We start from the raw sequence: 16,638 nt of genomic DNA on the forward strand, positions 1-16,638 counted from the left end.
AATTGCTGATGGGATGCTTACGTTAATTACTATTAGATGCCCTGTTAGGGCTGTGCATCAGCTAGCCACCAGGGATTCCAGTCTCTCTACCTTGGTAGTTCCTACCCTGGATACTTTGCAGGCACAGGTGGCTTGATGATGTTTAGCGATATGTTAACTGAAACGTACATAGTAGCTCAAGGAGCTTCTCGGAGCAGAGTTCTGACCTCCAAATTTACGAAGACCTGTTAATTATGAAGTCATCCAAAAGTGAGCTTTTTCTATCAGGCCTCATTAGCTAACAAATTCCAGGAGGAGTAAATGTCTTACTAAGACAATACCCTCAAAAGCCATGTGTTAACATTTTTTTCTTGGCACAGGTTAACTTCTTGCTAATGTTAATGCTAAATACCAACAAACTGTGGATCGCAGGTATACCCAAAAGAGCAGTGTTGTGAAAGACATTAGGTTTGGTTTATGGGTGTTTGAGATACTGAGTAGTGTGCTAACTGGTCCACCTGTAAGTAATGTTCTCACTTTTTTGAGAGAGAACAGTCTCAATTCTTGAAAAGATTTTTATTTTTTTTTTTTCTTTAAAAATAGGAGAAAACATTAGCCTTCCTATGAAGCTAGATTTACTTTCCACAGGTATAGTGTGAGAATTTCCTCTGTGGTTTGTTTATTGTGTATACTCGATTTAACAGTATTCAGACCCCTAAAATATTTTGCTTTTAAAATTTTCTTCCTTTCAAATGCATAAGGTGGATGTAATAACAAGAATCCTGCATTCTAAATAAAGAGCTCATGCTACCAGATTCTCACCTTTCCAGACTTGCTTAAAAAGAACAAAGCACTCAACTGTATGGGCGGGATGGGGGATCCTTTTTATGAGTGGGTTTGTTTTAAAAAACACCCCCCTCCCCCCCCCCCCCCAACCAACCAACCAACCAACCAAAACCCCAAACGGTTATCAAGCATATGCACTGACAGTCTTCGATAGTAGTAGCTAAAGCCAAATTGGTAAAGGAGTTGGTACCCTTAATGTCTTTGAGGACTAAATTTGAAATTCCAGCCAGAAGAAAATGATGGCTTCTTAGATTGTACAAGGGCTGGAGAGCAGTTTGTTGGCTACACAGCAAGTCATGTAATCCAGGGGAAAGGTTGACCATCTGTACAAATAGAAGAGGAAGCCTAACTCTACACTGGGGAGTCAAAACACTTCTTGAATATATTGGGGAACTCAAGACATTACTTCTGCCTCCTCCGCTACTGCAGTGTGGCAGCCTATTGCAATTGCGGTTCTTCATTGTGCCTTACAAACATTGAATTTCATATAAAACATGTTTTTATCCTCGTTTGGGTAGATCACAGGCACAGTGATCAAAATAACTTGCTCTTCAAAAACCTGTTTAATTTTGGTCTTGGGTATAGTCGAAGGGCCGAGATGACCACGTTGCAGCTTAGCCATATCAGGAGCTTGTATTTGTTCAGACAACCTATTAGCACAAAGAGCGAGTTAGTAGAAGCGGTTGCGTCTTTTAGGGCTTCCCTGATGCCTTTCCTTGAAAGGACGGAGGGTCTGTTTCCTCCCACAAGAAAACAAATCTGGATCTCCCCTCCCTGAACAGAAGGGTCCTGCTGCCAGCTGAAAGGAAGCACACGCCAGCTGTGCAAATCTGTCCGTACAATGCTGCCAGCAATTTCTTTCCCTTCCAGCCCACAGGGTTGCCTGATGCCACACACTCCCTCTGCATGCCCATTTCTAATTTAGGTCTCTTGTGCTTGAGGAATGTAAAGCGAACTTTCATGTGCCAGCTCCGTTGTAATGTTGGTGGTGCTTAAGAATGCAGCACTGCAGTATTTTAGTATCAACATTGTGACCAGAGTGATGCAACATGTAACTTTTGTTTCTGTAGCATGATTATTGGAAGTCTGGGTTTGTATGCTGGACACCAAGGGACCTGTTCTTCTGGGATGCTGTTGGGATTGATCGATCGCATGCCTGTGCTGTGAGAGTTGTACATTTGGAAGGGTTCCCTCCTGGTGACTTTCTTAGCACAGCCTCATTTAAGGGCATTGGCTTCCAAAGAAGTTTCATCTTGGAAATAAAGCTTGCGTTGCTGTAGTATTGCTTTATCTCTTGTTAAAGCACAATAAATGAGAACTTACATTACCAGCTGCTGGCCTCCAATGGTGAGAAAGCTGCTGTGAGACTACAACTTCATGTTAAGCATAAAGAGCAGCAGTTTAATGGTGTAGTCCCTGCAATTACCAGTGAGACACGCTCCCTGGACATTGCTAATGGTTGAAGCAAGTAGCGAAGTGCTTGTGCTTTTCCAACTACTTGTTCTTAGTGAGTTGTTAATGTTGAGTCCCCTCAGAGCTGAGCTTTCTTGAACAGAGTCTTCTCCATTATTTTTCAAGAGTTTTTTGTCCTGGATGTATGCTTTCGCATTCAGCTGGTGAGGCTTCCTTCGTGAAGCAATACTGCTTGTAGTGTGTGATGGTATCTCAATAAGTCTCTGCTGATCTCTGAACTTTGCTTTATGAATGTAAAATAGGTTCAAATAAGGCTAATCAAAGTCTCTCTCGGGCAGCTGTCTATGCTGTCAGCTGGATGTTGCATTGCATTTTTTTTTTTTTTACTTGAGAGTGTTGGTGCTTTTTATTCTGATGTCTCTGTCAGCCTACTTAACGGGGCACAAAGGAACAGTCCTTTTTCTTCATTACTTCTGGCTGTTAAACTGAAGAAAATAGACAGTAACTCTTTCTCACAGATATTACCTATTTTTGTAATACTACTTTCTGGCATTAGATCCTTGCTGAAATTTCTAGGATTATTGCCCTTTCCCGTTGCAGGTCCCAAGGACTTCCAGCTTTTGTTAGTCTAGCAGCTAGAATGGCAAACAGAAAATCAGCTTTACTGCCAACACATCCTTTCTGTTTCTCATTGATCTAGTCTCCTCGGTTACTTGACTTATTTCCCAGTCTCCATCTACACTATTGATTTAACATTGCCTATCTCTGTTCTTTTGTCTGCCATACCTTAATCTTGAATGCTTACATTTCCTCCTGTGCTGTGTTTTGCATGCTGAAGATCATTCTCACGGGTGGTAGGAAGGATCTCTAGGTGTGTGTCTGTGTGGGTGCTGGTGTGGAGCCTGTGAGTAGTTTGTCCAGGCTGGTCGGTGGCTCAGTGATTATCTGAACACATAAATGATGCTGTTAATGTTATTTGCAACTTCCACTGTATGGAAGCTGGATCTTCCAGAAAGATTGAACTGCACTTTGGTAAAAGCACACAGAAGTAAATGTTAGTGTCTGCACTACTTCGTGAGGAAGTGCTGCATGTGTGAGCCTTGACTCTGTCCACAGTCTGTCCCTCTGCTCGCGTGGTTCTTTTCTCTTACGGGTCTTAGGTTTCTTCTCGAGAACTGGTTTTCAGACACCACCTTCAGCTCAGTTATTCTACGTTACTGCTGCTGTACCAAACCATGATGCTATGAATATGGGAGATGGGTGGGGTGTATCTTGACTATTTGATACACAGAATAGCTCTTTTTGTGAATGTGTGGTGCTTATGCTGATGATGTTTACTGATAAATCGGAAGTTAGATGACAGAAGGAGACAGCCTAATCTCTGAAGTATAATAAATGTCAATTCTTTAATTAAACCTGTACAGTGTTGCTGTACAAACACTCTTTAGACTTTCTGTAGTTAGAATAAAAGATGTAGAGGAGAAAAAAGTGGTTTCTTGACCCTGAAAATTCCTTTGTATTAGGTTTTTGCTGCTAAAAAACTAGATTCAATCTGAAGATGTTGATAATTTTATGCTTCGGTAAAAGCACGTCTTTCTACTACTTGTAATCAAGAACTTTTCCAAAGGATGTATCAAAAGCTGCAGACCACATTCTGCTAGCTAGGAGGCTTAGAAATGAGGCTTTTAGGGATGCTGCAATTTTATTACTTTCTTGCATTTTAATAGCTGCCCTTGAAGAGGAAGAATTAGTATTTATGGGCTGTGCCTGTAGGTCTGTGTTGTGATGACATCCTGCTGTCTGGTTTTGTTTCTTTCAAGAGCCTCTTTAAACAAAACTATCAATCCCCTTCCTTTTTACCCTTCAGCAGTGTACTGATGTCTTTGTGTAGAGGCTCTACTCACTATAGGTGTTGCTAGTTGGTACTTCATGCTCCTGCTAACTGACGTGTTCAGTGTACTTTTGCTTAACATTTTGAAACGCAGCATCTCAATTTACAATCGATGTTGCATCTCCAAAAATGCATTAGTAACTTTATAGTGTATACTCTTTAATTCTTGACAGGAAAAGGATTTCATGCAAGACTTCTGACTGTTTTGGTGTTCTCTCTTTAACTAGATGTATGTGATACCTACTCTTTTGAACTTACTGGCAAGCAGACTCAATACTCGATTGTTAGTCTCTTAAGCGAGACTTACGGAGAGAAAAGCCTCTTAGTCTAATGGATTGAATAAGACTCAGTGAAACTCGTCTAACATGGTTGTAGAGAGTAGGGGTGAAGTGTCTGTTAGAGCTCACTGAATGAGCTGGAGCTTAAAGCTCACCACTAGTTGTTAAGATTTGTCATGAAGTTAAAAAAAAAAAAAAGTGAGGTTTTTCTGAGCATGCCGTTTCCTTTGAACTGAAAGCTAGACACACATGCGTGCCCAGCGGCACTTCTGGCTAAATGAACACGTTGATACTATTTACTTCTCTGTATGTTTAGCTCTTCTTGTTCTTGATACTGGATATTCCACTTCCAGGTGGTCCAACAACCATCAGGAACCATTGTAAAGCAAGTATCCACACTCCCGCAACCTTCAACACTGACCCTACAGACATCTGCTGGGGAAAGGATGCCGCTGAATACACTTGTTCAAACTAACCAGTTTCCTGCAGGTAAAGTGGAACCTCTCTAATGGAGAAGGGAGAGGACTGCTGAGTTACATAAATAAGTGCAGGCTGTTGGTAGATTTTAGGAATGTAAGAAGGTGGTCTGTCTATTGGGAGCAACTAGCTCTGTGCAGTAAGTTGAACATCTTTACTGACTGCTTGGAATTCTGATGAGAAACTCAGTGCCATGTCTACTTCTGGCATCTGTTAAAAGCATGTCAATCAAACAATTTGTACTTGCTGAAATACTGCGAGTAAGCTCCTTGCAGTGAACTTCCTTTAAACCATGACGCTTTTGAGAGTCATTTCATGAGACTTTGCTTTTTCCTTCAACAGATCCAGGTTGACACATAAGATGAGTTTGTCTCAGCCAGCCAGTTTTCACTAAAACCTTTTACTGCTCAGCACCGAGGAGGATGTTTGCTGAGAGCGTGTAGGGTTTTTGGTCATACAGAACATGTAGAGTGTAAGACTCCAGAGTGTCTGGTTTTCCAATGGACCTAGTTAGTTGCTATTGAGTCTGCAGTAGCCTTTGCTAGAAGTATGAACTGGTTAAGCATTTGTCTTAGCATTTTGCTTTCTACTATGGCATGTTCTTTGTTTTGTTTTAGGTTCCATTCTGAAACAAATTACCCTGCCAGGAAATAAAATTTTGTCGCTTCAAGCATCTCCTGTTCAGAAAGCTAAAATAAAACAGAATGGAGCAACATCCTTCAGGTAAAAATAAAGAATATCAGAAGTTTACTATAGGAAGGAACAAAAGGAACAGACAGCAAGCATAGAGGTGGGAAGGGAGCCCAAATGAAAGCAACTTTCTTTAGAAACTTGTTTATGATAGGTGTTTTTCACTTTGTAATACTAATTGGCAAGGGGGAACCTAAAAAACTTTGACCTCATAGCAGATGTTAATTATTCTTAAGGAAAGAAAACTGTCCTGATGAAGTTGGATTTTCATCAGTATTACAAGAGTGTAATGATATAAACAGTGTGCATCAGTAAGTATGTTTTTCACTTGTAGAGGAGGCATATTGATCTCTCCATCCTGTGAGTACTATTAACTAATGTAAAGCAACGTTACCTTGTACTAAAAGCTCTCCATAGGGTTAAAGCAGATATAACCTCTCTTTTTTACAGATGGCCGGATAGCATTGAACTGTTTCTTGGACTGGCTGGTAACCTGTCTAAGGCTCTGTGCTGTATTTTGAAATTTTTTATTAGCTCCTCTGACAAGCTTGTTCCTGTACGTAGAGGTGAAAGTCTTTGACTACACCTCTTAATTATGACTTCTGGCATATTCTCTAGGCCTTTAAATTATAAGAGAGCTTACAGCTTTTAGTTCTGGTAACATTAACTTTTTGAAAGCAGAAATTGTTTTTGTAGCTCTGAAATGTAATGTTGGAGCAGAGGTACAGGCTGCCATAAGCATTACTGGTCTTACAAGTTTAAGGCAAGCTTGAAGTTGCTCTTGCAGGGATAAAAGCAGATATCACACATTTGTCTTGCTGACCAGTTGACTTCTCATCTCTTGAAAGCTACAGCTTTGTGTGCACTGATACAGACAGAGAGCTGTTGTTGCTTACAGTGACATGCAGTATACAATGAACACTTAAAACACTGGTAGCCAGAAGTTGAAATGAAAAGCTGATGTTAAAGCAATATCTCTGTTCAGCTGTCTCAAGCTCTTATGAAATATACTTCAGAATATAATTTGGGATGTAATTTTGGGTAGTGATGTTTGGGAAAAAAAATCACTTCATAAATAACATAATTTTATTTAAAAAAAACCCCATCAAACAAATGAACTCCTACAAAAAAAAATAGAAACCATTATTTTTTTTCTGTCATCTTCCAAGTGGAGTGTATCAACTGTGTTACATGAAAAAGTTTGAATTCTTGAAGTTCCTTCCCTGAATTGTTAAATTCTTAGCACAGGAAAAACTCTGCTTCTACACTGTGGTCTGAGATGGATTTCTCTTCTTGCTTTTGGATTATGATTTTCAGAGTAGCTTAAGTCCATGAGAATTCAGATTTGAAATCTCTAGCTCACCTTAAATTTTTCCAGTAAGTCTCTTGCTTCTGAAGAATTTGTCTTTGGATACACCCTTGGTGCTTCTTTGCAATGCTGTAACTAAACTTTCCAATTTTAAAAACTACGTATGAGAATCCTGATATACCTGAACCTGGGCAGAATGTACCTGAACTTTTGGTACTTCCCTCAGTCAAGTATCTGTGTTCTCTGAGCATGTCTACCACCACATAGTGTTAATCTGGCTTGGGCAGTAGATGTTCCCCAGTAAGCCGTGAAGTGGTTTGCTCTCTTCTGTCCTGACTTTAGTATTCCCAGCACAGCTATTCTTTGTGACCTGTGATCCATCAACTGTTGATCATGTGTGAGACAGAGAGAAGCACCATGGCCCCCTTTCAGGTTTTGTGATGGGATTCATTATGGGCAGAGAGCATGTCTTGTAACTGATGTGATTATATATGTGACACTTCAAGCTGTGTATTCTCCTTGCAGTATATCATTGAACCTGACTCTCTGCCATTGTGTTGACTAGGTTAGGGTAGGATTTGAGAACGTAATACTCACTAAGCTGTACTTAATAAACTGCAATTTGACCTTGTCTGCTCTTTAGTGGGCTGGTTTAGGTTGCCTGAGATGAACAGTAGAAAAAACGGTGATTTCCTTCCCCCCCCCCAGTTAAAAAAAAAACTTCTGGAAATTATTTCTGCTCAACATGGGCATCACTAGCCCACTTGATTTCCCCATGGCATGTACTGTAAACGGAAGTAGGTTTTAAAAGCATCAAGATTTTTATAAGCTTCTCTGCATACTTCTGTAAAGTATATGCTAGGGCACTCTGGAAAAAATAAGGCATATTTGCATCTTCAGATATTTGTTTTGCATCTATTCTGTTTAATAGAGTTGTTCACCAAAGCACATACAACTCTGACTTGTGCATTTTGTCTGGAAGGTACTAGCAATCTCAGCTAGCAGACAAACGGGAGTGAAACAGCAGAGTGGAGAACATCTGGGCAGCTGCTCCTCCGGCCCCATGGAGGGGGAGGGGGGCTGGTTCTCACTCTGCTGGAATTGTTCTGTCCTGTGTAGTTGTCCATGATGATGCACGGAGGTTTGGGTTGTGCATGCCTTTCTAGTTTTCCCTTTGACTTGTATAAAATGCAGTAAAGATGGATTCAGACAGTGACATGTGCGTTGGTCAAACACCAGAGGGTGCCACAGACTCACTTTTCAGCCATTATAGGCACATTCATAGCTGTGAAGTGCATCTGCATTGCTTGGGCTTTTTTTCCAGTAGAATATTCAGTATAAATAGTGAACCTGGCTTCAGGCAGGGTAATGCTCAGAAAGAATTCTGTGTTCTGTTTTCTCCCTTGTCCTGATAAGATTAAATTACTGGAGACTTATAACAGCTGGGAGAGTTTTTCTTGTTGATTTCTGGGTGTGACATGATCAAATGCAAAAAGCATTAAAGGAAGTGGTGTAGAAGAGGGGCATTACGGTGGGATTGCTGAAAATGAAAGCAAGTCGGTGTGCAACAGAAACGTCTACATGTATACTCTGGAATATTTTAAATCTATCACCTTAGTAGAATGAGAATAGCCTACTGGAAGTACATGATACCTTGCTTAAAATGATTGGGGTTTGTTTGAACAGCAAGGAAAAAAGAATAGTAGAAAGTACAAACTTAACACAGTTTCTGAAACTTGCGTTAATCTTTAGTGAGTACTACTTCTGAGGAAATGTAATGCTAATTTCTTTGGGTTAAGCAAAATAAATGCAGCAGTGTTTTCATAGGTGCAAATTAATCTTTCATCAACGCTAGTGACTCGGTGACTTAATGCAAACTTATGTCCCACAGTGAAAAAGTTAGAATTGGTCCTTAAAAGTAGCACAGGCAGAGATGTCCGCTTGCATATAAGCTCTTGTATGTGTGTACTCACAAGAGAGACTGCATGCGTGGAAATATTAAAGAAGACAGTAGCCTGATAAAAAGCTGGGTTTAGAGAACTGAAACCTGCGTACGTAGAAAGGTGGATAGATGTATAGTATAGAAGTTTACCTCCTCCTTACTTGAGTATTTGGAGTATGCAGCCAGATTAAAAGCTAAAAAGATTTGATGAAACCATGCGCTATGTACCTGAGGTGGAAGCATCCTTACTTGGATTCTGTAAACAGCTCCATTGGGATGATGTCAGGTTCCAGCATCTCCTGATCTGATAGCTTGTGATCTATGCTCTTGGTGCTAGCTGTGCTGATTTTGTGATCTTCTTTATCAGCAGATCCATGACAGTCACTGCACTTGAAGTGGGATTCTTGTCTCTGCCACCAGCTTCCCTGTAGGGGTCATTAAGAAGAAGAAACTGGAGTGTACTTGTGAAGATGAGTTAGCACTCAATTAGCATGCAGTGAAGCTTCATTTACACTCTTCCTGAAAGATCAGGGTCTCTGTTAGGCTGATAAAGCATGAGTATACACTTGGAACTGCTCAGTGGCTGGTTGTGAAGGGGTAGGAGGAGGGAAGCTGTTCTGGCAGCAGTGACTTAAGCTTTGAATCCTGTGATCACTTAACCATTCTGACAATCCCAGGGTTTTAACACTTCTTAGCACAATGGATTTGGGGCACGAGCCTAGTCAGGAAGCTATGCCTAGTTAGACCTAATGAATGAAGCTGGTTTGAGAATCTGTTGGGTCTCCTTTTCCCTGAACAAATCATGTAGAAACTCCTAGCCATGAGGGCTCACAAACAAATGGCAGGAGGAGTAGGGGAAGGCTGGACTCCTTTCCTAGCCTGGCTTCTCTCTAGAAGTTTGTGGGAGAAGACTTGCGCCATAGAAACCTATTGAAGGCCAAAGGAGAAAATGCATCTATAGTTTAAGAAAAAAATACCAACTCTTTCTTGTTTTTTGAGTATTGCTCAAACCCAACCCACATTCTAATAACTTCAGCTTTTACCTGTTGCCAGTCAGAAGACAGCCTCCAAGAGATCCCATTTCACCTAACGATGGCAAGTTTTTGACAAACCCCTTGTTCAAGAGTTACTTAGGTCACACAGTATTTTCTGAAGATTAACTTATCAAACCTTCCCTGTAAATACTTTTCAGGAGGGGTGTGTGTCTGGTTTGGGGATTTTTGTTTTCTTTTGTTTTCCAGATCCGAAGACCTTCAGACTGAGTGCTTCCACCTGTCTGTATTAATAGTGTGCTGACTTGCGTTCTGGTTCTTAACGCTTGAAGCCACCATTAGGGCCTTTGTCACTTTGTGAAGCAAAAAAGGCGTTCTTTTGATGATCTAAACTTAATTGAAAATAACTTGCATATTTTCATTGCTAGAGTCTTGCAAAAACCTTTCCCATATAAAATTCATTCAGTATTTTAACAAAATTATCTTTCTTTTTTCAAAGCTGAGGCACACAGGCTATTTGCTTAACATGAGCTTTGCCATGATTATATCTAGTCTTAGTTATGTTAGCCCTAGGTACACCAGACTTCGGTTTTTATTTTGAACATGTAGACCAAAGCTGCTACAGCAGAATCCAGCTAACAGAGGGATGTTAAAAAACTAGAGTTCTGCCTCTGTTCCTCAGAAGCATAGCATCTTCCCTGCTACATACGTAAGTACTGTATGATAGGACTGATTCAAAGGGCAAGGTCTGGCTGATTCTGTATACTACTGACAAGGAGAGTTTGTATCTTATTTTTTAAGGGAACTCACTAAAATAAAAGTGAAGATCAGGTTTGTGCTAATACGCTTGTGCTGTAAGCTTCAGTTTGTAGGATAGGCATCTCAGAAAATGGGCCTGTTTGTAAGTTCAATGAGTCAGTATTCAGCTTTATTCAACACTTGGTTCTACCTGGTGAATTGGAGTTTTAGAACAAATTTCAAGGCTGTAAGAGCAGTGGTGAAGGGTAGGGGGCTTTTAGGGACTTTTAAACCAGGTTTACCTCAGTCCTTGGTTTCCGAGCTTGCTCGGGATTTCAGTTTCATGTAAAGGATTTGCATGCCTAGCAACTGAGGCATTAGTCAAGCTAACGTTTGAGAGGCACTTGACTGAAATGTGAAAGCTTTTAGGAGCTGTCTGCCCTTGTCCACGCCCACACTAAACATCTATTGTATAGGGGTAGCCTCCAAGATACAGGGCTGTGGCTGTTTGTTGATAGTCGAGAGGCTTTCTCTTTGTATGCATTCTGAACGAAGTATAAAATGTTGGTTTTCTCTCTAGTAGAGATGAAGATGACATAAATGATGTGACTTCAATGGCTGGGGTCAGTCTTAACGAGGAGAACGCGTGCATTTTGGCAACAAACTCTGAGCTCATTGGTACAGTGATCCGTTCTTGTGCAGATGAACCTTTTCTCTCCTCGGGACCGCTTCAGAAGATGATCTTGAACATAGGTGAGAACAAAGCATGTGTAACAGAGATGTAGGAATGTAATATTTCCTTGCCTGTTTCATCAGCCAGCCTCCAATCTTTGAAGAAGGAGCTGGAACTATAAAGATCTGCCATCTCAATTCATGTTTCTACCAAACTATACTGAGTTTTTACTTCCTCTTCTAGGAAACAACTAAGGTTTGGGGTTTTTTTTTTGGTTTTTTTTTTGTCTAAGTTATTTACATGGAAGTAGTCTGAAGCACAACCAGAAAAAAGAAATTGCTGCCACTTTTACATGTGAGAATGGATTGACTATATTACTCTTAATGGAACACATAACAACCATATAGATGCTAGTGTCAAATCAAACACTTAAGCGTGCTTTTCTATTTCTGCGGCTCCTAACTTGATGCATTACGCTGACTTTCCTAACAGCTTTTGCATTCCTCAGCCTGTTCAGATATATGTACTCTATTGACAAACATTACAGATCCCGCCCATGTGATTAGGAATAAGTTTCAAACTGCCAATATGCATGGGGCAGACCTGTGTTTATGAGTCCCGCTATGGAAAAATCTTTCATTAATTTTATGCGAAAGAGATGTTAAAGCTGTTTGTATCTATGAATAATACTGTGGAACGTATGTTGAATGGCTGAGACTCAACTGTAACAGGAAGTTTTTTAGTGTATGTATCTCTCAGCTGTTAGTTTCTGAGCAAAATAATAACTGTTGCTTAGCAATGTTGTATTCTGTCAGAGCAGGGAGCATGCATTTGTGTAGCACCACACTGACTGGTACCACTGCTGTCTACAGCAAGCTGGGTGAATGTTGCTCAACTCCTTGCTCCTGCTGTCTGCCTGGTAGCTTGCCATACTGGAACAGTGAGTTTTACAGCTGAGCATTCAGGAAAGCTTGCAGTTCCTACATGCAGTCATAATTCTGTCACAGTGGTTTAACTACATGATTGCAAAGTCTTTCTGCATGCAACTTGTTCCTAGTCTAACCTAAGTAGCTAGCCTGTGACAAGCATGTAACCTGCAAATGCTATCTGCTGCGGCAGTACATCCCACACTAGTTAGCCAGATGTGCCATCTGAGCTGTATGGGGCATTGCTGAGTGAAGTAAGTGCTGTGCTACTAGTTGAAAAGGGAAAATGTACATTGAAACTGTTGCCTAGAAGCTTTTCTCAAAATTCAGTAGAGGATTAACCAGTCATTCATGGGAAGTAGATATAAGAAAAGATAAAGACTGCCACAAAAACATAAACAGAAAGTACTTTTAGATAATTGTCTGGTTTGGAGTGTGAAGACAGTTCATTGAAAGATGGAAAATACAAGCCTGGCTGTTTCATGGCTGGCATGGTAGCTGCTCCACCAATCATCATCATAACAACAATAATAATTATTTTATTTAAATATTTATTCAATCATTATTTAATTATTAAAAACTTGTATTTTATTCTTATATTTTATTATTATTAATGTCACAAATGAAAAGTGCTTTGATTGCAAGGAAAGGAATACTGTCAGGGAGTACAGCAATTCAGAAAATGAATGCTTCCACTCTTGAACTGAGCCGACTTTGGTTTAGGAAGTGTGTGTGTGTGTGTGTGGAGGGAGGTCTTGAGGTTTGGGGGCATTTCGTTTTGTCTTTAAGTTGATGTTTCAGTATTCTGATGGGAATACTGCTGAGGAAGTGTTGAAAGGTGCTTGAGCAAAACGAGTTTGCACTCAGCTACGGTGCAGGTCAATGCTTACTGTCTGAGATCAAATAGTGGGAACACTTTGGTCGTATCTGGGAAAACATTGTAGATTCTGCCTGTCTTGTGAGATTGTTATTCATTTTCAGTTAGAGTAGCAAAGGCAAATGAAATAGGTGATTAGGTTTTTTACAGTGTACTGTTTATCCATTCTTAACACTACACTTGGCAATAAATACTGAAATGGCTTTTGAAGGCGTGCTGTATATTGCACCATAAAGTATTACAGCTGCTGTAAATGCAGTGAGGGGCAAGGAAGAGCGCTTCTGATGGGTATGGCATATGAAGCGTGTGAAACTGCTGCCTGCCATGCCTACCAGGGAAAAGTTGCTGACATCCAGGTGTCTAGACGGAGTTGCGTCGAGTGATCGATGGTGTCAACCACGGGAAGGCTTCTCTGTCGGCAGCCTGCAGCCACAGGAAGGTTGTGGAGGTGATGCCCAGCTCTGGGCACGGGGCTGGGACAGGCTCTGCCCAGAGCTGTCGGCAGCCTCGGTCGCAGCTGCTGAAACGCAGAGAGGCAGCGGCAGCCCGAGAGAAAAGGTTGAAGGTGATGGCACGATGACCCCGGCTGGACTTGATCTGTGCTGTCCGAGCTGCTGCCGTGGGATGGCTGGGTCTGTCCGCCCTGTGCCGGGCAGCCAAGGCAGGTGAGAGGGTCCCGTGCGCCTGGAGTGCGCTGCAAAAACTATCCCCGCTCATCGAATAAATGTCATGAGTTGTTAACAAGTATGGTGTCAAGCAGGGCAAAATGTAATTCTCTATTTTTTTTAATTACTGGAATTAACAGAATATGGCACTAATTTTTACAGCTACCGCTTCTCCCCCTCCCCGAACATGAAGCTTGATTTGTGTTCTTATTAACTTTGTCCTATAAATGACCTTGCAAGGAGAGCGGTTCTGGAGGCTAAGTGAAACAATGTCTATATTTTCTGAAGCTCCAGGCTAAGTTTTATTAATGTAATGTCTAAGATCTTTGAAGTTGTGACTTTACCAGGAAAATCATAATCTCCAAACCTTTATTCATAATGGGTATGACTTCCAGGGGGAACAGAATACCTGCTGTGCTAATTATTTCAATTATCAGCTACTACTAAAACACGTAATGGATTTTCTCTGCTTCCACAGGTAAAAGGCATGACATTATGGAACTTAACTCTGATGTTGTGAACTTGATCTCCCACGCTACACAGGAGAGATTACGAGGGCTCCTAGAAAAACTAACTGTAATTGCTCAGCACAGAGTATCAACCCACAAGGTAAAGGAAATCATTAAGCAAGTTTTGCACTTAAGTTTTCCTGCTTTGCAGCCTTGCAGGTACACCTCTTCCAAGTATAGGCACATCATATGCAATACATGCATTTTCAGTATCTACCAAAGGGTGGTTTTGTTTTAACTGTTTATAGCTCCTAACTATTCCTTACATTTTCCATTTGACTTGTTGGATAGGTGCTCTTAAAACCCAGCATAAGAGTAAGTGCATGCATTTCTTCACTTCCACAGAAGTGGTGGCTCTTCTACAAAATCTGTCTTGCACGGTAAATGTAAAGCTATTTTTGAATGCTCTTGGTGGTTGGGTTGATTTAGGGGCTTGTGTTTGCTTTATGCATTTACTGTTGGTGGAACTGAAGTACTAGCTTAGTAAAAGGCCTTGGGAAACTGAATTGAGTATTTTATTTTTAGAAGTGCTCCATGTGAAGGCAGGGACCCCTTTGATCTTAAAGGTTCTGGAACGTTTTTTCTGCCAGTGCTAGTTAAGATTCCCTCCCCTCCCTTTCGTATTAGCTTCATTCAGTATAAAGTGTATTGTGTTCCAGTGAGCCAGTATCCCTTAAGATGCTTGTACAGTACAAATGGGAAGCTTTGAGGCTTTTTTTTTTTTGTCATTAAATAATAAGATATAAGTCCTTACATTTTCAGTCCCAAGCTGTTTTTGAAAAGAATTGGAAGTTAGAAGCAGATGTATCTGTCAACTCTTAAGTTCTTGTTTGTTTGTTTGGGTTTTTTTACAGGACCTTTATACTTCATGAAATTTAACAAGACCAACTGACTGATGGGATAGGAGTTATTTTTGTACTGAACACTTTTTATAGGCTTTTAAGCACTGGGGAAGCAATAGTAAAGAGCAGGAACTATTTGGAAACTTCCAAGTATTTATAGTGATGTCTGGAGCAGTTGGAGTATGCTGTTCCTTGCCAGAAGAGGATGCAGTAGAAAAAAAATCAATACAGAAAAAGTAGATTTTTTTTTTTTATGAGAAGTCTTTAGAAATCTACACATGTTCTGTGTTGTCTCTCCAAAGTGGGAGATCCAATATTGCTTGTGAGCAAAAGTGAGGTGGAAGCTGAAGTCCTGAGTAACCGGTAGATCTTAAGTGTCTTGCAGACGCTAAGGACACAAGGGAATGTTTTTGGACAGTGGGCTTGATGGGGCTAGTTTCTTTCTCATTGAACTAAAGCAATAGAAAAACTGATAGGTTTTTGTCTGATTGAATTGCCAGAAGCAATGATAAGATTGTAAGACTACAATAAGCTTGATTTCTTTTCCTCTTTTCTCAAAAACAAAACAAACAAACAAAAAAGTAATGGGCATAATAATCCTGGAGGCACAGGTACCCTCTTACTTTAGGAAGATGGTATTACGCTACAGAGGAGTGTCCTACAGGATTGCGTTTGTGAGTAATATTATGGTGAGAGATGCTAACAGGCTTTTAGAAATCTAAGTTCAAGAACAGAACACTACAGGGTTTCCATCTACCCCAGAGCTTGCCCCATCCTCTTTTCCCTCTAGGCTATTGATAGGTACCAGTGTGCAATGTGGGCTCCATGTATTTCAGAGAATTATCCAGAAACTCTCCAAGAGAATTGGGTAGTTGCCCTGTAAGTCTTTGTATTGGCCTATCTTAATTACAAAAAGATAGACAGTAATAGGGACAGGTGTGGTGAAACCAAGGTAACTATTGTTAGGGTAGAAGTTGGTGTAAAAAGCCAGTAATTCATGGGATTGTGCTCAGGAAACTCTTCTTCCCAGTTTGCTTAGCTCATGCCTAGCAGCTTACATCTGATGGTAGCCCTGCAGAGAGAGAGTTGGCAAGGTAAAAACTTCATGCCATGCCACCATGTAGGCTTGCCAACTTTTGCCCTTTTTTGCTAAATTTAAGAAAGAAAAAAAAAAAGGTATATAATGGGAAGTTCCTAACTTAATTAGGATAAAACTATCATGGTGGTCTCTATCTGAAGTAGGAATAGCCTTTCAGATTGTTGTAAGCTGCTCTCTGTGCTGCAACTCTTGTTGCAGTGCCTTTATAGAGCCTTGGTAAGACCATAAAGGCGATTAGCTAGCTGGTTTAGTTCCTCAGCTGCTTCCCTCCTATAATCCGGAGAACTGCAGAGGTGTAAGAGTATGCATGTGACATAATATGATACCCAAGACCAGAATTAATAATGACAACTAAACAGTACAATGATTTAAAAATGTTTTTGATGTCGGTGGATTCAGCACAGCATGATCTGACTGCCACTCTCCTGTGTTTGGAGCCCATGAGCACATGGCTTCGAGAGGCATGGTACGCTGCTGTGCTATAAACGTTGC

The 16,638-nt window shown here is 40.7% G+C and overlaps 1 protein-coding gene across 1 annotated transcript in view; it reads left to right on the forward strand.

The window, feature by feature from the left end:
- TAF4B (TATA-box binding protein associated factor 4b) overlaps positions 1 to 16,638 on the forward strand; it is a 73,559-nt gene that overhangs the window by 27,894 nt on the left and 29,027 nt on the right. Inside the window, exons 8-11 of the mRNA XM_049820958.1 lie at positions 4,761 to 4,896; positions 5,502 to 5,607; positions 11,139 to 11,308; positions 14,175 to 14,305. Of these exons, the coding sequence (XP_049676915.1) occupies positions 4,761 to 4,896; positions 5,502 to 5,607; positions 11,139 to 11,308; positions 14,175 to 14,305 (543 nt within the window). The remainder of the gene's footprint in view (positions 1 to 4,760; positions 4,897 to 5,501; positions 5,608 to 11,138; positions 11,309 to 14,174; positions 14,306 to 16,638) is intronic.

The sequence above is a fragment of the Accipiter gentilis genome, chromosome 2 (assembly GCF_929443795.1).
Source record: "Accipiter gentilis chromosome 2, bAccGen1.1, whole genome shotgun sequence".
NCBI classification, from domain to species: Eukaryota; Metazoa; Chordata; class Aves; order Accipitriformes; family Accipitridae; genus Astur; species Astur gentilis.